Source organism: Festucalex cinctus, chromosome 14 (genome assembly GCF_051991245.1).
Source record: "Festucalex cinctus isolate MCC-2025b chromosome 14, RoL_Fcin_1.0, whole genome shotgun sequence".
NCBI classification, from domain to species: domain Eukaryota; kingdom Metazoa; phylum Chordata; class Actinopteri; order Syngnathiformes; family Syngnathidae; genus Festucalex; species Festucalex cinctus.
The window spans coordinates 12,682,712-12,706,620 of NC_135424.1; the positions used below are offsets into that span (position 1 = coordinate 12,682,712).

A 23,909-nucleotide genomic window follows, 5' to 3' on the forward strand; every position below is an offset into this window, starting at 1 on the left:
TCGCGGGGGCTGCTGGCGCCTATCTCAGCTGGCTCTGGGCAGTAGGCGGGGGACACCCTGGACTGGTTGCCAACCAATCACAGACATAATAACTATCGCCTCGTCTATTTGAATTATGTAAAACTTCGTGGGGTAATTAGCGTACAGTTGCAAATGTTACATGTCCGCTAGAATGCAAATACAATTGCTGTTAATAATGCACTGACGTCGTGTGTTTTGTGTCGATTTTTAAGTACAGTACTGTAATAAATATATTTTTGTTATTATCACAAGAGTCAACGTGTTCTGTGACGTCAATAAATTCTATTGGCTCGTGCTGACCGGAAGTGGATGGCAAGCACTCTTCTTTTTGCTCCGTGGCATTTTGCAACACAGGCTGCCTGTCGCTGTGGGCTTCGCTTCTAACCTCCAGCTTAAAAAAAAAAAACGGCGAGGGACACGCACATGATGAAGTACGTATTTAGGCCTGCACGATAAACTTCCCTTTCGGGACGTTTTATAGACAGACAAATTACTCGAAACCGTAGAGATAACACAATGTCGCTAATATACAGCACAACCAGGTCGATTTCCGGTTTAGACAGTTCAGAATAATTGTTAACTGGCAAGAATAATTGATGGTTCACTTTAAATTTTATTCAAATATATATATGTATATATAAACACAGATATTCAACTTGCTATGTCACGCTGCCTCACTAGTATTTCTAAATATATATTTATATATTTACTGTCGGTGAGTAGTGTAAAGTTAATGACCTTACTGAAGTTCATCTATTCTATTTATTTGTGCTCTTTAAGGCTGGGGGCAGGTTACACCACATATAACAATTTATACTATAGTGTACAACAAACGTATGTTTTTGCAATGTGGGAAGAGCTCAAAGTACTTGGAGTAAAGGCATGCAAGTCTTAATTAAATATACTCATCACTTTTCTTTCTCTATGCCAAAATCCTGTATGATTTTGCGAATTTTCTTTAAAATGTCATTTTATGGCGGCTTGTCTGTCTCACAGTTCTGAGGTTCGAGGTTCCTTCCTGTGTGGAATTTTCATGTTGGCACAGTGGTTGTGTGATTTTGTAATTCCGCCTGTTTGCTCCCACGTTCCAAAAAAAAAAAAAAAAATCACTTTGCGCAATTGAAGACTCTAAATTGTCCAATGGTTTGATTGTTTGTGGGAATGGTTGTTTGTCTACGTGTGCCCTGAAATTGGCTGGAAACCAGTCCACAGTGGGTGCACGCTGCCTCTCACGTAAACTCAAGCCAATAACTAATAACTGCTTTAAGTTGGCACAAAGAACTATTGGTTTACCTCATGTAAAAATAAGACTAAAATGTTTTTATTTCTTGAGTTCATGTTTAATATAAAATACAAAATGGCATTTGAAGGACATTCCAGATGACTGAGTAATCAAACTGTTCATATGAATAATGGGGGTGGCCCTACTGCTTTTCATTGTTACCGTACGACAGATTTATTACGGTAAGCCCAGGTTGCGGCTAAACCTGTCAGGTTAGAAGAATTGCGCCAATCTGGTCTCTGTTTGATTAGATGACCTTCAAGACTGACTTTTAAACACTTTGAGAGAAAAGCTGAATAGAGAACCTTCTTGGAAATGTTGCACTTTTAGACACACTAGTACTTTTACTTTCACTGATCGGGATAACCACAGTAGTGGTAAAAATAGTTCTACTGAAACTGTCCATGTCAATCTAAATCTAAACTGTCTATCATTATCTTTAAGGCAGAATATTTGATATAATGCTTGAGTTGGATATCATAAGTTAGCTGTTAATATAAATGTTGTGGCTTACATTTGCTTAATTCAAAAACATTCACATTTCTATGCGTGAGTCTTGTGCTTTTATTTTCTTAAAGAGCAACCGTTTAACAGGAAGTAGCTTGCTGCACATTTGTATTGTTGTTAAGCACCCGGAGCAGGACACTTGAGTCTGACAGAACTGTGTTTTTTATGTTAATTTTGGTGCCTTGTGGTGCAGTTTGACTGTGGTGTTATGGAAGTGGCGTGAGCTTGGTTGTGTCTGGCTCACAAGGTGACATAAATCAGCTCTTCTTTTAAACAGATTCCATAAAAATATATTAATTGTGGGGTGTTTAATAATGATGGTAAAGCTCATTTTGGTCTTCATGTGGGATTCTTTTCTCCTCCATAGGTAACCATCGCATGAATTTACACGGGAATATTTTACCAAAACATCCAAGGAATTTCCAACTGGAATCAACCGAACTAATTTACCGCTTAGTTTTCTTGAAATGTCTTACCAAAAAAAATCTAACGCGCCCCTTGTGGAAGGCGCACGCCGACTTAGATCCAAAGTGATGTGAAAGAGTGCGCTAGCGAGGAAAGGGAATGCAGACTGCTGAGCTGGAGCTTGCATGAGAGCGCGATGCCCAGACGGGGGTTGCTGCTCCACGGCCGGGTGCGCTGGCTTTTCCTGGGCCTCCTGCTGCTGCTGGTGCTGCTGTTTTTCGCCTACCTGCTAGAGTGCACCCCTCAAGCCGACGTCAGCCTGGTCCTGCCCGGCATCGCGGGGGAGCCCTACGGAAAGGAGTACTACCACGCCCTGCTGCAGGAGCAGGAAGAGCGCCACCTGAACCGCGCCGCCAGTCTCAAGCGGCAGATCGCGCAGCTCAAGCAGGAGCTGCAGGAAATGAGCGAGAAGCTGAAGCTGCTGCAGGACAAGAAGGAGCCGCCCGAGGCGCAGGGCTTGGCCGAGAACAAGGAGCAAGAACCGGGAGATCTGCTGGACTACCTGCACTCTCAGATCGACAAGGCCGAGGTCAACACGGGGGCGCGCCTGCCCAGCGAGTACGCCCTGGTGCCTTTCGAGAGCTTCACCTCGTCCAAGGTTTACCAGCTGGAGATGGGACTGACGCGACACCCGGAGGAGAAACCCGTTCGCAAAGATCGGCGGGATGAACTGGTGGAGGTCATCGAGGCGGCGCTGGAGATTATCAACAACCCCGACGAGGAGGACGGCATGGAAGATGACATGCCCGTGCATAGGAAAGCCTACAAAGAGGGACACTTCATAGAAGGTAGCGCTTGGTGTGACATAAATGCGTCCCTGATAATGATTCATTATGATTAATTATGGAACATCAATTCTTAAATGTCAAAGACAGGATTAAAAACTCTGCAAATGTTAAATTTAATAATAAAGTACATTTTGCGGCGGCAGCAACTGGTCAAATGAGTTACTTTATTAACTCATTCACTCCCAGACATTTTCACAGAAGCAATCCCGTTCACTCCCGGCTTTTTTACTGGATTTTGACTGATTTTGCAAGGCCCACAGAATATTGTGTTCAATTGCTATAAAAGCATGGAACCTATCAAAAAAAAGATTAAAGTCTCTTCTTTCATCAGGAAAAAAAAGTATGTTTGTATCTGTTTCCGTTTTGCAGCAATTAGCATTAGAAGAGAGCTAAGTTTAATCAGTTTTCACAAATCTATTTAAAATTGTAAGTAATTGAGCTTTTTTTCTACATGGCCCTGGTTGATCTCATTTGCGCTGCTGCCACCTGCTGGCCGTTTGTGTAATAACTACCATTTCTGCAACCATTCTTTGCAGTTGAGAGGCTGCATCAAAGCCTTCTGTATACTCTAGCATAAAAAACTTATAAATACGTCTTTGGGACACTTAAAACATTAGAAAAAACGTATTTACACGTTATTGGGAGCAAATGAGTTAATTACTTACTATAATCACTAATGCGTTACACAAACATTGACTTCAGCAAGGATGAGTTTGTAAATATTTTCAGAATTCTAATTTAATAATTGTAAATATAAACAAAAAACTCAGAATTATCTTAAAGTGCAATAGATCATGTCTTCCATAAATGTAAGAAAATACTTTTAAATTCATGTCAACAGTAAATTTCATGAAAATAGTAAGAAAAAAAAAATCAACCTTTAAAATTAAATTTTCTTTGGAATTTATGGAGAAAAAAATTGATATTTAAATAATCTATTCATGGTTTTATGAATCGGTGTTGGGCTGGAAAAGGAAAATCAATTCAGTATCGAATATTCGATATTTTTTATTATTATTTTTTTTTTAACCCAGCCCTACTGATACGTACTATACAGTACTGAACTCTAGAGTGTCACTAGAGATGGAAAAATGAATTTATTAATATTCCAGCAACATAGTCAAGCGGAAATGAGATTTTTCGCAAAACTGTTCAATATGGGCGCCGCCTATGATACAACACACGTTTCCCATTTTGCCTTCCCCATGGAATATTTTGTGCCATGTGCAAATCTGCATTCCAGTTGTTGTTGTGTTTTTATTCAATTTCCTCCCATACTCGCACACACTTTGGCTGTGTTTGAGCTTATTAACACACAAAATACCTTTTCATTGCTATGAATGTCATTCTTCACCTTAAAAAAATGAATAAGCAGAGCTAAAAATTATGTCAAAATCTTTTGGAACATATACTGTGTGTATATGTATGTTGTTATCATTCCCATTATTTACTGATTGGCTTTGGATAAATCATAGTTCTATTTCCTTTGGAGGCATGTGTCATTAATATTTTGGAGCCGGTACATATTCATTGTGCAATCGTTATTATTGTGCAAGATCAAAATGATGTTTGAGAGATTGTTTTTGGACAAATACATGAATGCTCGCATGTCAATAATTGTATGCTATCATCGTGTTCCGTGTTGGCAGGCATGTACAGGACCGAGCGGGACAAGGGGTCACTTTACGAGCTCTTCTTCACGAAAAAGGAGTCCAGCACCTTCCGCCACGTCACCCTCTTCAGGCCTTTTGGTCCGTTGATGAAAGTCAGGAGCACGACTGTCGACACATCTGGAATGATTATCAACATCATTGTGCCACTGGCGGGCAGAATCGAAACCTTTTTACAGTTCTTACACAACTTCAGGTGAGAACGCTTTACTTCCTGACATGTTGAAGCGTGTTCATTCGATACTTGCCCATCTGCTTTTTTTTTTTTATATCTCTTAATTCATTTAACTCGTTCGCGGCTGTTTACTGGATTTTGATTGATTCTGCAAGATCCACAGAATATTGTGTTCTTTTGCTATAAAAACATGGAACCTACCAAAAGAAAGATTAGAGTCTCTTCTTTCATCAGGGAAAAAAAAAAGTATATTTGTGTCTGTTTCCGTTTTGCAACAATTAGCATTAGCATATAGCTAAGTTTCATCAATATTCACAAACACTGGAGAACAAACACTTAAAAACACTGGGGAAAAGAGCTTGTTGCAACATGGCTGATCTCTTATACTCTGTTGCCATCTGCTGGCCGTTTTTTGTGATAACTACCATTGTGTTAAGCAACCTCTCCATGTCAGAAGCTGTATGAAAGCCTTCTGTATGCTCTAGCATAAAAAAAAAAAAAACAACTAACATATAAATATGTTTTTGGGTATGCAGGACAAAGTATTACAAAACGTATTTATACGTTTTTGGGTTTGAATGAGTGAGAATAAAGTGTAACACTGATTCTTCTTAGGGAGGTGTGTGTACAGCAGGACAAGCGAGTTCACCTCACAGTGGTTTATTTTGGCCAAAAGGGGCTCCAAGAGGTGAAGTCATCTTTGGAAACAATGTCAAGGTTTGTCCTTTTTTCTTACAACAAGCAATTGTCATGAAAAGAATTTGGAAAGATTCCACTTTTGTTTCTATTTTGCCAGAGAGGAGAGTTTCTCTAATTACACTCTGATCCCGATGGATGAGGAGTTTTCCCGAGGGCGGGGGCTGGATATCGGCGCACGTGCTTGGAACAATGGCGACGTTCTGATGTTTTTCTGTGACGTCGACATCCATTTCACGTTGGACTTTCTCAATACGTGTCGGCTCCATGCAGAACCAAGTATGACATCTTTCATTTTAATAAATGTCTTTTTGTGTATTTGAGAGTATATGTGATTTATACCGTTTTATAGACAAGAAAGTCTTCTATCCAGTGGTGTTTAGTCTGTACAATCCTGCCATAGTTTATGGAAATATGGAGCTGGCTCCACCTGTTGAACTTCAGCTGGTAAGGCCTTTGATTGATAACTGAATAGTTTAAGCCTGCCATCTTTAGCTACGTATAAATGTTATGTCTATTTGAAATAGGTTCACAAAAAGGATGCTGGATTTTGGAGAGATTTTGGCTTCGGTATGACGTGTCAGTATCGCTCTGATTTCTTAAGTATTGGTAAGGACACATCTTTATTTATTACTTGTCAATTTATCCAGAACTTCACTAATTTGTGCCCCAGGGGTCAATTCTGGGGCCACTACTTTTTCGACAGTATGCGAATGATCTTGCAACCATTTAGAAATTGTGAAAATGTATTTTGTTTACAGATGACACCACTTTAATTTATGCCTGGAAAAATATGTATTCTAATGTATTCAAAGTAATAGAGAAAGAGTTTAAGAATATTATGAAGTGGTTCAATGTCAACAGTCTATAAATATTAGTAAAACCAGATTTATGATTTTTAGTTGTAGAAATAATGATGTTGAAGCAATACTGACTGTACAAGGCATAGAACTAGAAAGGATGAATGAAATTAAGTTTATAGGCATCGTTATTGATGAACATTTAACATGGAAAGTGCATATAAAATATGTCAAATCTAAGGTATGCCAAACCACACTAATTTAAAGAATCATTGAACAAGAATGCGTTGTTATTGTTCAGAAACGTGCTAGTCCTGTCGTTTGCGGTTGTGGATACAGAGACCACACTAATCCATTATTTATACAAGTAATACAACTAAAAACTTAAAAATTTAATGAATTGATGGAGTCTAACCACCTCAAAATATTGTATAATGCCCGTCATGAACTTTTACCAGTCAATATACGAACCCAATTTATAAATAGGGAAAGTGAGTACAAATTAAGAGGCACAGACATTTTTTTTCCAAACCTAAATAGAGAACAAAACAAAAGGAACGATGTCATATTTCAACTCAAAAGGTCAATCTGTGGAACAATATGGATTGTAAAACAAAATCTTTACTTCTTTCTCTCCCTTTTTATTTCTTTTACTTTAAAGCATGAAATAAAAAAATTGAATTGAGTTGCATTTTCCCTCTCTTAGGTGGTTTCGACCTTGAAGTGAAAGGTTGGGGTGTCGAAGACGTCCACCTGTACAGGAAATATCTTCGGAGCGAGCTAGTGGTGGTACGCACGCCGGTGTCCAGCCTCTTTCACCTGTGGCACGAGAAGCAGTGCGCCGACGAGCTGACTCCGGAACAATACCGCATGTGCATCCAGTCCAAAGCCATGAACGAGGCCTCCCACTCCTACCTGGGAATGCTGGTGTTCCGGGAGGAGATTGAGGCGCACCTCCGCAAGCAGGCCTTCAAGCCTCAGAAAAAAACGGAGGACTGAGCAGCTCGCTGCGTGTCCGGTGTCGCGTCTGTGAGACGCTGACGTTATCAATGCACAGCTGTAGACAAATGAATGTACAAAGACCAATTATGTGGCTCGTTGAGCTACGGCAAACTGAAAAGAGCGGATGATCGCGTCACTGCTTGCCCTGCTGCGTTTTGTACACATTAAAAAAAACAACAACAAAAAAAAACAAGTCATCCAGCTGGGAGGTGTTGGCCATTTAATTCCTGTGAAACGGACCCAACAAGCCCAACATATTTGGCGCTGCTGCTGAGCTAGCTTTCAAGTCAATAGATTTCAGCGGTTTATGTTGACATTCCTTAACCAAAGGTGAAATTCCACTTCTTGTGTTGCAGAGCTTGCTTGGTTTAGCAAATGGGGAGAAATCAACTTTTAATATTGATTGTGGAGCCATATTGTTCAGTTAGTATTCTATTTATTAGCTGTTTGATAAAAGGGACCTTTTTTGTTTTATTTTCTGTCATAATAGAGAAGCATGTTAATGTGATTGTTGAAGGTGCAAACATCTGATGTGAGCATGCAAAACTAATATTGGGTCAGAATTTTTATTCTTTGAAGTGTGTCGTTTTGGGCCTGCGAGGCTTATTGGCACTATTTATTCTCAGTACTGGACTGTGTTGGAATGGTACGCTCTTGTAAATAATTTCACAAAATGTCATTTTATTCATGTGACAATTATTTTTGATCTCATGCCTGCATTCTGATGTTTCGACACCTGCAGACTCCTTTACTTTTATTCCAGAGCCCATGTTTACTGCTGTTTAGTCCGCTAACGTTTGAGACAAGAAGTGAAGAGAGGTCAGAAACTAGCGATGGACAAATGAAGCTTCATGAAACAATTGTGATATTTTCTCGAGTCCTCTAGGTGGCAGTCTTTGTTTCAATAAGCAATGAAAATTTGATCAATTTAATTGCATTTAGCCTTTATATTCAAACTAAGAGCACCATCTAGAGGAGTAAAATATCACAAGTGCTTCATGAAGCTTCATTTTCTCATCACTACCAGAAATTTGCAGTTGGTGAGTACCATTTTTTCTCTAAAGACCAATCTCAATGCTGTGTGATCTTTGTGAATGTTACTGCAACTAAAACGTTTGGCTGGTTCATTTGCTTCGTATATATCGTCTTCGTCTCAGCCAAACAACTGAACACAAAGGAATGTGGAAGGGTGTGATTTATTGGTCAATTTTTCCATTGGATGCGGAGAATGCTTCAAAAACTGCTGCTACTTTATTCCTATCTGTTGGCATTTTATCTAATGTTACATACTTTACTTTCCTTGTCCAGCTCTATAATTTATACTATAAAATGTAACAATAAAAATTGTCAATTCTTGAAATCTAAAATGCATTTACTTTTCATTGAAAACAAATAGTATAATGCAGTTGTATTACACATTTGCATCCAGCAAATCGCATGGAGAGACAGTAAAAGAAATAGCACAAATTGATCCAGGAAAAATGCATGAAATAAAAAGTCTTTGATGATGGGGGTTTATTGTACTAATGTACCACATGTTCTGGCTGGACCCCCATGCTTTTGTAGATCTCCTTGAGGATAAGCAGAGCTGTGTCTTCAGACTCCCTACAGAACACAAATTGTTTAATACATTAGTCTTTACAGTTAGGGGGAAATGTGGAAAGATTGAGCAACATCAGTCCTTGTATTTTCACCGGTGCAAATTACACTTCATCACCAAGTTGTCTATAATACACTTGTTAATTAGCAAGTCTTGTACCAGTAGCAGAGATGACTCTGGAGGGCGAACAGGTACTCATTAAAACTCTCAATGGGCTTTTCCTGCAGGACAAAGTCGATCCGATTCCCTCCATTCAGCATCCCAATCTTGACCTCAGGTTCCTCCTCTTTTGGTGCTTCGGGGACCTCTGGGGCTTTTTGTTCTGTAACTAAAAGGGAGCACTCACATTACAAAAAAAAAAAGCCATATGTATCCAATTGAGAGTGAGAGAGAGACTCAACGATCTTGCGCTCTTTTTTCCTGCTCTTCAATCTGATCAGCCACCATGGCCAACTCCGCCTGAAGTTGAGCAGACGAGGTGTGGGCGCGAGCAAAATCATTGAGTGTCTGCCAGGCGCTCTTCAAAGAACTGATAACACCCTGCTTCAGGTCCGAGCCCATCCTGGACAGACTCTCCTTCAGTTCTGAAAACACAAAAGTCAGTATTAAATATTGAAATGACCACGCAAGCATTTCTTTATCTTACCGAGATGTAGCCTTTTCCTTCCTTTGTGATGTGGTATCAAAACAGGCTTCAATTCCAAGTCTTGTATTATCATGGGCTCAATTCTGTATGCTACTGGGTCCAACTAAAACAGGAATGAGAGACAGTAAAACGTCAGCCATGACGACTAATATGGAGGACCAAAACTGCCAAAATTAAAAATAAATAAATGATGAAATAAATAAATAAATTGCTAGAAGTGGCAATAAAACAGATATATAAAAAAAAAAAACGATATATATATATATATATATATATATATAAATGGAAATAAAAACAAAAAATATAAATATAGCCCTAAATAAATATATTAAAAATGAATACAAAAATGAAAGAAAAAAAAAGATATTCAAAAAATAATAAATGTTGAAATGAATAGAAAAATAAATATAATTAAATATTAATCAATAAATAAAATGCTCTGCTCACATTTATTTATTTCGTGCTGCAGACGCTCTGCCAGGTCGAGAATGTTATTCAAATGAGGGGGCGGTCGTAAGCCTGTCGTGTGTTGGGGTCTGCCGTTGCAAACTGCCTTTCAACACACTTAGGACAGCCTCCTTCTCATTTGAATAACATTTCGACCTGACAGAGCGTCTGCAGCATGAAATAAATAAATGTGAGAGCAGAGTGTTTTTATTTACTGATTTATATTTAATTACATTTTTGTATTCATTTAGACATTTATTTTTATTTTTTGAATCTTGTATTTTATTTTTGTATTTAGTTTTACTTTTATTTATTTATTTAAGGATATGTTTATATTTTGTTGTTTTTATTTCCACTTTATTTTATTTGTATTTATTTATTTTATATATTTTTATTTATTTTTTGGATTTATTTTTTTAATTATATATATTTTTATATCTGTTTTTATTTTTAGTCATTTATTTACCGGTATTTTTAATTTTGGCAGTTTTGGTCCTCCATAGACTGATGCCTACATCATACATGGCCACAATGAGCACGGAGGACTCCCTACCGGATGGTAAATATTGAAGAATCCTTTGCACGTTGGCAGCTGATAATTCTCTTCAATCTTCTCCAGGCCTCTGACAGTCAAGAACATGCCGACCGGAGAACCCAGGGCAAAGAAATTCAGTGGATTGAAATCGAGATTGTGGTAGACCACCGACACCTGGGAAGCAAAGCATGATGGATGTACGCTCACGTTTCAAGAATCATTTTTCGGTGTTTAGACGACATGTACCTGTCCAGTGCCAACTTCAAAGTAATTGTAGTCGACGTGGATGGAGGAGACGCCTGCCGGCAGACTCTTCTCTGGGACAGTCTCAGATGCTTGTGCGGGCTCTTCAACTTGACTGACCACCTGGGCTTCAGTTTTCTTCTCCTGAGAAGGTGCCAATGTGCACAAGAGGTCAGACAATTGTTGAAAGGTCACATTCAGGGTTATTATAGTTTGGTAATTTTCATTTTAGTTATATTTTAGTTTTGCTTTTTTAAATTTAGTTTTAATTAGTTTTCAGGGTGCTTCTGTTAGTTATAAAAAACATTTTTATTTTATTTCATTAACGAAAATGTTTTTTTAATTTTAGTTTTTTTCATTAGTTTTTGTTAACTAAAATAACCTTGGGTCACATTCTTCAGAAAATCAATTTGACAAACTTGCCTGTTTAGCCACTCTTTCTTTGACAAATTTGGTGATTTTCTTCCGGGGTCCGAGTGGAATTCCCATCTCCTTCAAGTCCTCAATTGTACACATGAGCTAAAAAAATAAATAAAGAAAAATGGTTGTAAACAGACAAAAATAAAAAAAAACATTTGCAGTGAGATCATGTCAGTCGACCTCAGCCTGCTCACGATCTTCTCATTCAATTTTCACTTACAAAAGATTCAATGTCAATCTTTTCCTCGTCAAAAGTGTTCTTGTACTCGGACAGGCCAAGATGCTCCAGCACAGCGGAAAGGTCCTCTAACTCCTCCTCTTTGGGCTCGTCCTCCGTAGCTGGAGCTGTGACGGCTTGTGGAACCGGGGCTGCCACCTTGATTTCAGAGACAAACTTCAGAACTGCTTGGAAGCATACGTGGCTACAATTATTGATGGTTCATAAATAAAATGGCATTCACCGGTTTGGTTTCTCCGTTGATGGTGGGCACCGCAGGAGGGGTCATGTCAGTCTTTTGATTTGACAGCAGGTCAAAGAGGATAAGGGACCCTGCAATGAATGTATATCCTCATTAGGGTTGCGGGTGACCTACAGCCAATCCCTGCTGACTTTGGGCAAAAGGCGGGATACACCCTGGACTGGTTGCCGGCCAATCACAGAGCACATACTGTTCAGAGTAGAACCATTCAAACACACATTGTAACTTAAAAAAAAAATGCCTTAAAAGGGATACTTGACTCAGTTATTTTCAGCAATTAGGGGGGGGGGCTGGAGCCTATCTCAGCTGGCTATGGGCAGCACGCGAAGTACACGATGAACTGGTTGACAGCCAATCGCAGAGTTCTCATATTTTTTTATTTATTTTTTTATTATTATTGTTATTATTATTATTATTATCATCATCAGTATCATTTTGAAAAAGTAGTGCATTACCCAAGCTGTGCCCAGCAACAGATATTGCTCCTTTGTAATCAGGGTTTCTCTTCATGAACAGGGCATGAAGTCGGTTAATCTCGAAGGCAACTGTGTCCATGATGGTCTGGCAGTATGTAGGACTGTTGTAGAAAAGCACATCTAACAATGTCTCATTTGTGAAGTGACGTAACCGTCCAGTGCTTGGCAACGTGATTTTCTTTATTCTCCTGCAACGACAAATGAAAGGTTGTAGAGTAAAATTACAAACGTGTGCTTTTACTTTTACAATATTACATATATAGAACAGCATCTGGATGTGAGATCTCTTCACCTGTCCACCCCTGTGGCATCTCCATGTAGCGCCGTGTGCCAATGGACAGGCAGGAACTCCACCCGACTGATGGCACGATCGTCCAAAGGTTTCTTAAAATGACTCTGCAGCAGTTTCAGCGACACACTGCGGAAGTCGTCCACTAAAAGTATAGTAATTGTTTGGATTTATTATACAGCACGAAGTAAATGTGATGATAGTATAGATATACAGTACTCATCATAAATGAAGTCACTCTCTACAAAAAGTAAGATTTTTATATATATTTTTTATTTTGTGTGCTCCTATTTCATTGGCATGCGCTTATTTACCATACGGTGTACCATACTGCTTGTTGAGTACTGGTTGCACCAACATCCCTTTATATAATATATGCAAATTGCCTTACATTTGCACTACTGTTTTTATTGTAACTGCAATACTTGGGATGTGCACCTTTTGATGTAGACATCCAAGAGGCTGCAGAAATACTGGCATTAAACTCACCACACTCAACCATGCTTCGAAACCTCAGGTCACATACAGGACCAATTCCATGAACCATGAACACAAGATGGTCCACATTGGGGAGCTCGCCTGGAAAAAGTATAGAGAAGAATTTGTTCTGTTATGGCTGCTATCTATAGTTTATTGATGATTCAGTAAAAGGTATTTCACTATTTTTTTGAATGTGTTTTGGCTTTTCGTTTTAGTCCATGAGCTTTTTTCAATTAACCTAACATGCATGTTTTTGGTTGGTATGTGGAAAGAAAAAATGCAAGCATTGGAAGAACATGTGAACTCCACACGTCTGAGCTGAAATTCAAAACCAGAACCCCTTAACCATAATCCATATCCGTCTACATGTGAAGATGACGTGTAAAGAAGATCTTGTCTACCATCAGGGACTTGATCATGGTCATCATCAACCCCTCTCTTCACCACTCTGGGTCTGGTCTGTCCATCCTGATTTGCACCCCAATCATCAGAAAGGGTGGACGGCTGGAACTGCACTATCACCTACAGACAAATTGATAACAATGCTTTGTCACTCATAAAATTGTGGCTTTCACGTCAAGCTATTCTCTGGGTTCACACATCTTTTCCAAGATTTTCAGCTTCCAGCTTTATGGTAAATATAAAAATATAAACAAAAGTGATTTACTGCATTATAACACACACAGATATAACTGATCAAAAAAGCAAGTAATTTTTGTTTTTTTCAAGCACTTTACCATTTGATTTGTAATAGGTTTGTTTACCTTTGGATTGTGCATGACAATGGTTTCTCCGGATGGGAACTCCAGTCTACGGTGCCATTGGTTAGTTGATACTGCTTTCTTATACTCTGCCTGTGTAAATAAAAATACTCCACTCCAACTCTGATTTAAACAGTAATCATTTTTAGTTTCCAGTGAAATGAAGTTGGATGACAAACCTCTAATTTGTCACTGAATTCCTCAGAGTAAGGGATGAAGCGACTATCCGTATCCCCTTTGTAAAACCAGGTGCAGCGGCGAACCTCCGAGTCTTCCTCCTCCCAGTAAACGGCTGATCGCATGCGGTCGTAGAGGTGCACATCAAACCGACCTCCGTCCGTACGCACGATCACATTTTCTGGGTCTGGCTGAACTAGAGGAATAAAACGGGACATATTAAATCTCTGAAGTTACGTGATTTACAACAGAATGGGCGTTCTTTCAAAAATACCAGAGTTATATGTTTCCTCAAGCTCGAGGGAGTCGATGATGCTGAAAGGAAGCCACACGCTTTTGCACTCCACTAGCTTGCAGTAGAACCAATGTGGTTGAATAGGCTCGTATACATTGTAGTTGTACTGCATCATGGGGCTAGCAGGTACGACTGCACCAGTAGAATTGGTTGGAGGAGGAGGTGGTGGTGGTGTCTGTATATGAGTGGGAGGAGGCTGAGTGGAGGAGAAAAGAAAATAACATTTTTTTCTATGCATAATAGTTACCCATCAAGGAATTTAGAATCACAAATACAATCCAGCGCAGTAACTGTTGAGGTTTACCTTTGTGAATGTGGGTCCTGACAGCGGGAATGATTGTGACCCTGAGGTGACAGAGTAGGGATTGTGTTGTGATGTGTGGCTTTGTGGTAGGACCTCTGGAGCTGGAATATAAGGACTAGCTTTGCTGCTGGTGGGGGTGTGTCTATATGGATTATGACTCTGTGGTTGCATTTGCGGAGGTGGCGAGGTCATGGTGCTCGGGGGAGGAGTGTGGCGTCCCATTGGGCTCTGATAAGCTGTGCTGCCGAAAACAGGAGGAGTACTGTTCAACTGTGAGCTTGGAGGCATCAGAGGGGCCATATTAACACTGCTAGGAACAGACGCCGTGACAGCAGACATGGCTGCTGCTGCGGCTGACGATGATGATGGTGGTGGTGGCGGCGGGCATGATGGTTGGCCAATAGAAGCAAACGGGTCACTGCTGGTTACTGGGTTAGAAAAGTAGTTGAAGGTAGAAGGTGCTTGTGCATTTCCAGAAGTCTGACCCAAAAAGCTGTCCTCCTCGCCAACTTCAGTAGAATCCTCTGATAGATATCACAGTACACATTTTAAAGCATGAACTGGTTTATCTATGCTTTGCATGAAACATAACAGTTAAAACTAAAATGTATTACAGTATTACTAATCTGTTACAGGCCAATTAGGTTCGGTTAACAAGCATTAAAACGTCACATAATGTAAATCTAAACACGAGAATATAACGATGTAACGTTACAGAAGTGTACTATACTATATAAATCCATGCAAATCAGCTAGCATAAATTCTGACCACATGACATGGTTGCAAATTGGTGCTATCCTGTCAGACAAAACAAACCTCACAACGTTAAGCATGCTTTTCATTCCTATTTCTCGATCGTGTGGAATGAATAACAGTTGACGTCCCAACAGGAAGTCTGCTAACTAGTTAGCTTCTATGCTAACGTTTCGGCTATCGGTATTTCTTCTTACCTCCTGACAGCACCGCCGGACCTGACGCCTGACTCACTGGCATAAAAGGTAAATTGAAGTTAAACTCCGGAGCCCCACTAAATAACAAATTTGCACCGGGGTTAGGAACATTATTGTTTTTTCTATCTGCCATTTTCCTCTAAATTACACGTAGCCACTACCGGAGTAGGCAGGCAGTATGGCCATGATGCGTTCAAATCTGCTGGGAAGAAGGGAAGTTTTTCTTTAAATAACGCGTCTATATCTACCAGAAGGAAAAAAAATGATATTTTAGTTGATATACTACTACAGTACTACATTTTTGTAGACTGTAAAAGTAACAAAGTAACGTATCGTTGTTTATGTTACGTCATGTCACAACTGCCAAGCTCAGTAACTGTAAACACAGTATGGCAGTACTTTGTTCGTTTATGTCAATAAAAATTGCAACTTTTGTATAACAACAATAATAACAATAATAATAATAATAATAATAATTGAAAAAATAATTTTGAAAATGAAAAAGTATGTGGGTTGAGCTTGAATTTTGAAAAATAAAAATAAATGTGTGTTTTTCAGGCTAAATGTAGTTTAGATTCACTTTGTCAAGAATTGTTTCAACGATTGGTCTGTAATCTTTAATAATGGCTATTGTTGTATTATTGTGTATTGCAATAAAAAAAAAGAAAATCTAAAAAAAGAAAAGAAAAAAAAGTAGTAGTAGTAGTAGTAGTATTAGTAGTAGTAGTAGTAGTAGTAGTAGTAATAGTACCAGCGTTTTTCATACTGTTGTTAAGGTGTTTGTAATCACAAATGTTATATCCCCGCAATTTAAAAAATAAATAATAAATAAAAAAAAACAAATAAAAAACGTCCAACACCAACGCTGTATAGTATACCGAATTCCGATGTAACGGGAATGCGGCACCCTCAAACGGATATTGCCTGCCGTATGGCTGTGACTGATGATTTGTATAATACAGTGCTCATTCAGCGTCCTTATCCCGTGTTCTATACTGATCTACTGGAAAATTTAGATCTTCTTGGGTTAGAAAAAGAAAAGCTCACATCCCGTTTACACTGCAACCTGTAGACGGGAAGAAGACTTTGCATAGTGGTAGTTTTAGTTTACTTACATTTTTCGTAACCTAAATTATTTACTTGATAGCTTAACAGTGTGGCGAAACTTAGTCGATAGAGAATCAACATAAAATAGAGAAAACAAAAACCTAATACAGACGTGAAAGCGATACCGCTTTAGCTCCGGCAGGTCTTTAAAAGTAAAACAAACGCCCTCCTCCCTTCGCCCAGTGACGTTTGTTTCCCGCCCTAGCTTCTTCTGCCATCCTGTCATAAGCGAATTCAAGTAACTTTTGTCTTCACTGTATTTTACCTGATTTTTTCATATACATCCAGCATTTGTCTATGGCGGCGATGCCTTCCACACACAACTGGATTAACAACCCCCTCGGTGTTGTCGAGGAGTTGTTTGGTAAGACCCTCACCCGAACTTCCCGATTCAACATTCAAGCTCAGTTTGTGACTGTGTAGCTGTAGCTGGTTAGCTTTGCAGCTCATGGCCGTTATGTACACATGTGACTGGCTTGCTTTTTGTCGGGGGCAACATACAGCCCGTTTTCCGCCAACTGGTTGACTTTTGTGGAAGAAACGGTGACAGGTCAGAAGTTTGGACCAGCGACCACACAACGTTAATTGACAATACGGAACACAGTGTGGGTTCAGTGAAACTCCAAAACTGTCATAAAATTGCCACTACAGTAGTACTTTTTTTTGTACAGTATTATAAATATTATATTTGTTAAGATACAACTGCAAAAAAAAAAAGATTTTAGAGTTTCACTTCCACATGGATGCTTCAGTGATTGCAATTGTCTTCCAGAGGTGTTGGTCCTGCTCTGCCAATGTGTTTGATCCAAACTGATAGATTAATGTGCTCTTGTTAATATTTCAGCTGCATCTCAGAACAACCCAAATTCCGGTTGGGAGGCAAAAGTGGTCGAAATCTTCAGAGGTCATTTAAAAGAAAAGGATGCTCACTCTTTGGTAACATTGACGGCAATCCTGCACCTGTCAGAACATACTTTGTTCCAAAAATATTAATACATTCTTGTTGTTTAAGGTTCCATCGATGAATGACATCCCACTGCATTACCTAAAGCCTGGCAGCCTGGTTAAGTTCCGCTGTTTTCTTCAGGACATGTTTGATCCTGAGTTTTACATGGGAGTGTATGAAACTGTTGATCCATCATCACAAACTAAGGTGAGCGCTGCCATCCCTTTTTGAGTCAACCTTTTTCCACATACAGTATTTACAGTCAGTTAATTTGACAGTATTTTCAATTAGGCATGAGCCGTTTGCCGGTTTGATGGTTTATTTAGTTATAAAAATTCAAGGTTTCAAATACTGCGAAAACTGTCCGTCATCTGTCATCCGTTCTTCTTTTAATTTTGGAAGGGGCTTGTAAGGAACTTGCAGAGATCACTAAATGATAATGAAATGTTATTTTAAAGTTAAGCCAGCGACATTTAATTCTCCTTAGCTGAGGGGAGGGGTGAGCATCTACAGGGAGCGGGAGGGAGAGCAAGGATGGAGGGAGACCACAGAGAGAACTCCAGCATACTTAAGAGATGCCTTTTTGTTATGTTTATTAATGTACATTGTCCTTAAAAAATGGTGCCAGGTGGTACTAGTTAGCCCACAAGGACATGAGTAGTCTGCCAGTCTTTTCTAAAAAAATAGCTTGCTAGTGATGATGGGACATTGTGACTTACTAAGAATATTTTACACAGTAGAATTCTATTTCTCTCTTTTTAACATGGCATACGTTTCTTCATATACCAAAATATTCTATTTTGTTTATTAATAAAATGGATTGTAATTCTTGAGCTGTAATTTTAATACCCTGATATTTTTTTTCTCATATTTATCACACTATCATAATCTTAATATTGGCCCATGCCGACTCTCATTATATTGATTACTGTTTATTTCACTGTCTAACAGGTGTTACGGTGTGGGAAGTACAAAGATGTGACAGAATGTGGGGTAAGTACATTACATCAGTTACATCCAGATCCATAAATGCCCAAATTAATGACTATTGTGTACATCCTCAGGTGGATTTTAACTCCAGAAACATTGTAACTTCCGAGAGACAAACTTTCTACTGTGTACCTGTTCCTGGGGAAAACTCTTGGGTGAAAGAAATATCCTAATCTTGTCTGAATTATGACAAAAAAACTTGTAAACAATCCATGTGTGTCTGTTTACACTGTTACCTCATTTCCCTTAACTCTGTTGCACTGTTATGCTAACTCGAGTCAAGCGAGAGTGCTGCCGTCCACCTCGTACGCGCCAAACAGACAAAAACGCAGCTATGAAGACGATGACATGGATGGCATGGATGCTCAGCCACAGAAACAGAGGGAACATCATGCAGGTATGAGAAAAGCGTTAGACTTCTGATTTCTGCCTGTCTTTATAATCTTTTGTCTGTTTTATTGCATCCAAAAGCACAAGTAATTACAAATTGCTCTGTTGCCTTACATCAGATTGTTTCTTTATTCTGCAGGTGTTCAGATTACTCCAGACCAACACTTCAAGGGTGACGCTCGGCGGAAGGAGATAGAAGTTGCTCCCGGCAACATGGCGTCGGCCTCTCATCTTGACCTTAACTTCCCTCTGCCAGATGAGAAAGGCCCATCTTGCTTAATCAAGGTGCATTATCTATCTGAGGTGAACTGAAGTATGTGACCACTAGGTCATAAGTCAAGGTGTGTTTATGGCAGGTGTATGAGGACTGGGAGAGCTTCAAACTGAATGACACTATAGAAGTCTACGGAATCCTCTCAGTGAATCCTGCTCTCAGCGCTCTGGCAGAAGACAAGTAAGAGTCTATTCATAATAGTTTGATACCCGGACGTCTGTCGTTGTACGTTGACGCTTTGTACATCCACACAGGGACGCGTCCTCATCACTCGCCGACCCTTCGGAGGTGATGGAGACAACAGAGGAGCAGAGAGTGCACAGCCCTCCTGCGTCACTGGTTCCGCGTCTCCACATGCTCTACGCCAAACCACTGGCACAAAACAACCCTCTGCTGCCCTGTGCCACCTTGCAAGACAACCACGCCTGTGAGCAAAGTCCTTGAACAGTGATCTTAAATGAGATATGCTGTCATTTTCTTTCTTGAATTGAATCTCCATTGAATATGGCAGTGTATAAACTTCTTGTGTATTTTAACAATGAATAGTGTTAAATTGTGAGAAATTAACACTTAACTCATATCATCCCAATAATGTATAAATATGTTTTTTTTATGTTCTAAGTGTCCCAAAGACGTATTTATACGTTTTTTTAGTTTTTTTTTTTTATGCTAGCGCATACAGAAGGCTTTGATACAGCCTCTCAACTGCAAATAACGGTTGCAGAAATGGTAGTTATTACACAAACGGCCAGCAGGTGGCAGCAGAGCAAAGGAGATCAACCAGGGCCATGTAGAAAAAAAGCTCAATTACTTACAATTTTAAATAGATTTGTGAAAAGTGATGAAACGTAGCTCTCTTCTAATGCTAATTGCTGCAAAACGGAAACAGATAGAAACATACTTTTTTTTTCCTAATGAAAGAAGGGACTTTAAGCTTTCTTTTGATAGGTGCTTTTATAGCAATAGACCACAATATTCTGTGGGCGTTGCAAAATCAGTCAAAATCCAGTAAAACAGCCGGGAGCGAACGGGACTGCTTCTGTGAAAATGGCTCGGAGTGAATGAGTTAATAGTGTTTGTATGCTAGCTTTGAACTTTTGAACCTCATTTTTATTACTCCTTGTCCCTTCTCTTCCAGTTTTATCTTCAACTCTGAGTGAGATGGCGTCAGTCAGAGGGGACTTTCATGCATATCTAACTCACATCCTTCTGGGAGATTCCCTGGCTGCCGAGTACCTCATCCTGCATCTTGTTTCCAGCGTGTATGTGTCACATCACATGTATAAGTTGTTCCACGACTGCTAGTTGCAGAAGCAGATTTCATTCAGGGATTGGTATTTTTGTAGGTATGCCAGACGAGATGTGCTACCGCTCGGCAAGTTCACGCTGAACTTGAGTGGATGTCCCACCATGTCCTCATACACTGAATGCCTCTACAAGGTCATCCAACAGCTTGTTCCTTATGTGAGTAAAATTCAAGATTGATGTCATTGAGTATCTTGCTTCCACGTGATAATGTGCGGTCTCAAAAAAAATCTGGTGAGTTCAGCTACATCCCAGTCTTGAGTAATATTATAGCCCCTCCAAAATAGTTATTTATATATTATTAAAAAAATATATTTATATCTATAAAACTAAAATCATTTATATTTATGGCCCTAATACGTCATATATGCACTCTCTCGTCTAAACACGGCATTCTGATTAAAACAGTATTACATTTGTGGCATATGAGCCAAGCACTGGGTGGCCATATTGCCACTTGCTGTCGACTGAAAATGACATCACAGTTGTATTCAGTATTCAGGTAACAACCAATCATGGCTCAGCTTTAGAAAATATGATTGGCCATTATCTGAGCCCTGAGCAACTCTGATGTCATTTTAACGATCATTTGGCAGGTAAAATGCTGAATAGGGGCATAAGTTGGAAGACAAAATTTCTGAAAAAATAAGGAATAGATTTCTTCAAAAAAATAACTTGTATCCACCCAACCTGTCTTCTATCTACATGCTGTAGTCGTTCTATCTGGGAATGAGCCTTGAGAACATGAATCTGATGCGTATGGTGCCAAAGAAGGACTACTTGGCCAACCGGCTGGTGAGCGGAGCCTTGCAGCTGGCCAAAAATACGTCCCTGTTCCTTGATGAAACCCAACTGGAGCAGGGACAACTGGACGCGACAGGTGAAACTTTCACACGCCACCAAGGTTGACACGAGCTGGCGAGCTCAGGAAGTCAGGATTTGACACTAACAAGATTGCCTCTGTGTTGTGTGCATGGTTTTGTAGGTGTGCGCAATGTCACAGCTTTGGGGAATGTGATCTCATGGCAGAAGGTTGATTATGACTTTAACTACCACCAGATGGAATTCCCCTGCAATATTAACGTGCTGGTGGCATCGGAGGGGCGCTCGCTGCTGCCGGTGAGGACACGCGGCCGCGCTGATCTCACTTAACGCGACGCCCACACGCCACAACCGGAGCCTATCCGCTGCCAAGGCCTGGGAGGTGTTGGGTTTCCGCCAGCCTCTCCTGAGACCGGCTCATGTCCGACGCTGGAGGTTGTTTCCAGCCGGCATCACACTGCTGTCTCAGCTGCCATTGGCTGCACGCAGAAACCCCCCGCCAGCTTGGGGGGGCTTTAGCACGGGTCTCACTCTGTTGTGAACGGTGCAAGGAATGCACCGTGTGCTATTCCTGTGCGCCGGGGCTGTTATGTTGCCATGACGGCAGCTGTGTGCCACAGGAACAATCCAGAGAGAGGCGTCAGTCTGCAGAGAAGGGCAGCGCTCTGTAAACAACCTCCAGGGTTGGTCAGAGGTCCGGTTGTGTTTGCTTTAGCTCAAGATTTGCCCCTTGCTGGCGTGCATTGAAATGGCAGCAAAGAGACTTATGCATTCAATCACGTGATTAAAAATAATGCCACACATTTACCATATTTCTTTCTTTGACCCAACAGTCAGACTGTCAGATACACCTGCAACCTCAAGTGGCTCCAGACCACATGGATGAGTATCTCACTAGCATCCCCATAAACGTGCAAACCTCCTCACAGTTCAACAAGTTTCGACTGTACCTCAGTGTGGCCCGGCAGCTGGACTACAGTATCTCGGATGAAGTGACCAAGGTGAGACCTCAGCTCAGTAGACAAAACAGTGTGCAGTCTAAATTGTTTCATTCCTTGTTGTCTTCAGTTGGTCGAGGATGATTTTGTAGACATGAGGAAGGATGATCCCCAAAGCATAAGTGCTGAGGACCTGCACCGAATGCTCATTGTGGCAAGGTGGGCTCTAATTGTTTTTATTTTGATTATATAGGGAGTACTTTTTAAATGTCACTTAGTGAAATAAAAAATCTGACAAATGCTGCTTTAATTGAGCAATACTGGCTTTGGCTGCATGTTGGGACTCTGAATTGTCATGCCACCAAATAGGTCTGCTCGATTATGGAAAAATAATAATCACGATTATATTGGCAATAATAATATTTTATTGGTACAAAACGAAAATATTTAAGCATTTAAAAATATTAAGACCAATTTTTTAAAAAAAAAAACACTATAATTATTAAGTTCCTTTTGGACCAAACACAATTTATACTAATATATATATTTATTTATTTATTTATGTTGGCAAAAACTTGAAGTTGGAGTGCAGCATGTATACTGTGCAGCAGGACAATCTTTTTTTCTTTTCTTTTTTTTTTTTCTTTTTTGGTACAAAACAAGAAAAAATATTAAGACAAAATTTTTTGAAACCCTAATTATGCAAGTTCCTCTTTGATAAAACCAAATTTATTAAATTATTTTAAAATAAAAAAAATAAAAGGAGCAAATGTACAAATTTAAACAACTCAAAGATTTTTTTTTTTTATTTTTTTACAATTATGCTGATTTTGTAATTGTGGAGTGTAATGATTGAAATTGTAATTGAATTTCAATTAATTGCACAGCCCTAGTATCACCAAATATCAAACGTGTTGTCAGAAATTACTGAATTTTACTTAATGGGTCAAAAAAAATGATTTATTTACTTGTATAAATGCTCAGCTAGCTATACCAGCGACACATTGACAGACAAAACAATTAAATGCTTTTCCACTAGATGGCACAAGGTACATGATTAATTAACCACTTTTTTTTTTTTGTGTAAAATATTCATGTGGCATACTTTTGATATTTTTCCAAATGTAAAATACGTGCCTTTGGAAATCACAGCAATGTATTTGAATGTTGCAATGGGATGCGATTGACCAGGTCTCTGTTGTCAGGTTGCTGTCCCTGAGCCTGGGGCACACGTCTTTGTCCAGAGACATCTGGCTGAGGGCCAAACACATGGAGATTCAGCGGAGTTGCAGGATGGAGCAGCACAAGAGCATAAATGGAAATGAGCCATAGTTGCTCTATTGTTGGCGATTGTTATACTTTTGATACTTAGTTTATGATTTAAAACAAAAACAAGTTTCATTTCATCTATTGTGTAGCTGTTGCTACATGCCAGCAGTAAAGGCCTGTATGCCTTTACCAGTTTTCCATGTTTATAATTGTTTCCAAATGTAAATAAAGTTGTAGAAAAATAGTTCAGTGCTTTGTTTTCCTCTATGAATAATGCATGTGTCCTGGCATTCCCATGATCTACGCAAGCTTCCTGTGATATAAATAAACTTGAGTTGAGTTCAACAAGAAACCTCCTG

The 23,909-nt window shown here is 39.5% G+C and overlaps 3 protein-coding genes across 5 annotated transcripts; 2 read left to right on the forward strand and 1 right to left on the reverse strand.

The window, feature by feature from the left end:
- Positions 1-326: 326 nt before the first annotated feature.
- Positions 327-8,750, forward strand: csgalnact2 (chondroitin sulfate N-acetylgalactosaminyltransferase 2). The gene is made up of 8 exons (XM_077496427.1): positions 327-452; positions 2,178-3,063; positions 4,713-4,929; positions 5,524-5,625; positions 5,705-5,883; positions 5,957-6,051; positions 6,132-6,213; positions 7,111-8,750. Exons 2-8 carry the CDS (start codon positions 2,412-2,414, stop codon positions 7,401-7,403), a joined length of 1,620 nt encoding a protein of 539 aa, XP_077352553.1. The 5' UTR covers positions 327-452; positions 2,178-2,411; the 3' UTR covers positions 7,404-8,750.
- sec23ip (SEC23 interacting protein) lies at positions 8,587-15,873 on the reverse strand. 2 transcript variants are annotated; one of them, XM_077496420.1, is made up of 18 exons: positions 15,510-15,873; positions 14,559-15,085; positions 14,234-14,450; positions 13,962-14,155; positions 13,786-13,875; positions 13,423-13,543; positions 13,031-13,120; positions 12,545-12,686; positions 12,232-12,440; positions 11,759-11,847; positions 11,518-11,673; positions 11,309-11,396; positions 10,881-11,029; positions 10,653-10,808; positions 9,653-9,755; positions 9,408-9,590; positions 9,166-9,334; positions 8,587-9,011 (listed from the first exon to the last, which is right to left on the reverse strand). In XM_077496420.1, the coding sequence occupies exons 1-18, from the start codon at positions 15,640-15,642 to the stop codon at positions 8,930-8,932; spliced, it is 2,898 nt and encodes a 965-aa protein (XP_077352546.1). In that variant the 5' UTR covers positions 15,643-15,873; the 3' UTR covers positions 8,587-8,929. The 2 variants fall into 2 exon arrangements, with proteins under 2 accessions (XP_077352546.1, XP_077352547.1); XM_077496421.1 differs by having other exon boundaries at positions 14,559-15,082; positions 15,510-15,871.
- Positions 15,410-23,794, forward strand: mcmbp (minichromosome maintenance complex binding protein). 2 transcript variants are annotated; one of them, XM_077496423.1, is made up of 16 exons: positions 15,410-15,557; positions 17,461-17,552; positions 17,629-17,769; positions 18,514-18,555; positions 18,627-18,716; positions 18,814-18,949; positions 19,082-19,227; positions 19,299-19,396; positions 19,471-19,643; positions 20,355-20,478; positions 20,563-20,680; positions 21,236-21,401; positions 21,507-21,640; positions 22,177-22,344; positions 22,412-22,500; positions 23,487-23,794. In XM_077496423.1, exons 3-16 carry the CDS (start codon positions 17,638-17,640, stop codon positions 23,611-23,613), a joined length of 1,743 nt encoding a protein of 580 aa, XP_077352549.1. In that variant the 5' UTR covers positions 15,410-15,557; positions 17,461-17,552; positions 17,629-17,637; the 3' UTR covers positions 23,614-23,794. The 2 variants fall into 2 exon arrangements, with proteins under 2 accessions (XP_077352549.1, XP_077352548.1); XM_077496422.1 differs by lacking the exon at positions 15,410-15,557 and adding an exon at positions 16,568-16,980.
- Positions 23,795-23,909: the final 115 nt, after the last annotated feature.

Excerpts from the sequence above, each read along its gene's own strand:
- csgalnact2 (XM_077496427.1), top strand. The coding sequence starts at position 2,412 with ATGCCCAGACGGGGGTTGCTGCTCCACGGCCGGGTGCGCTGGCTTTTC. Across the intron at positions 5,884-5,956 it reads TCGGCTCCATGCAGAACCAA|ACAAGAAAGTCTTCTATCCA; the intron begins GTATGACATCTT and ends ACCGTTTTATAG. Across the intron at positions 6,052-6,131 it reads CACCTGTTGAACTTCAGCTG|GTTCACAAAAAGGATGCTGG; the intron begins GTAAGGCCTTTG and ends TATTTGAAATAG.
- sec23ip (XM_077496420.1), bottom strand. The coding sequence starts at position 15,642 with ATGGCAGATAGAAAAAACAATAATGTTCCTAACCCCGGTGCAAATTTG. Across the intron at positions 13,544-13,785 it reads TTGTCATGCACAATCCAAAG|GTGATAGTGCAGTTCCAGCC; the intron begins GTAAACAAACCT and ends ATTTGTCTGTAG. Across the intron at positions 12,687-13,030 it reads TCGAAGCATGGTTGAGTGTG|TGGACGACTTCCGCAGTGTG; the intron begins GTGAGTTTAATG and ends CTATACTTTTAG.
- mcmbp (XM_077496422.1), top strand. The coding sequence starts at position 16,914 with ATGGCGGCGATGCCTTCCACACACAACTGGATTAACAACCCCCTCGGT. Across the intron at positions 18,556-18,626 it reads AAGATGTGACAGAATGTGGG|GTGGATTTTAACTCCAGAAA; the intron begins GTAAGTACATTA and ends GTACATCCTCAG. Across the intron at positions 18,950-19,081 it reads ACAGAGGGAACATCATGCAG|GTGTTCAGATTACTCCAGAC; the intron begins GTATGAGAAAAG and ends TTTATTCTGCAG.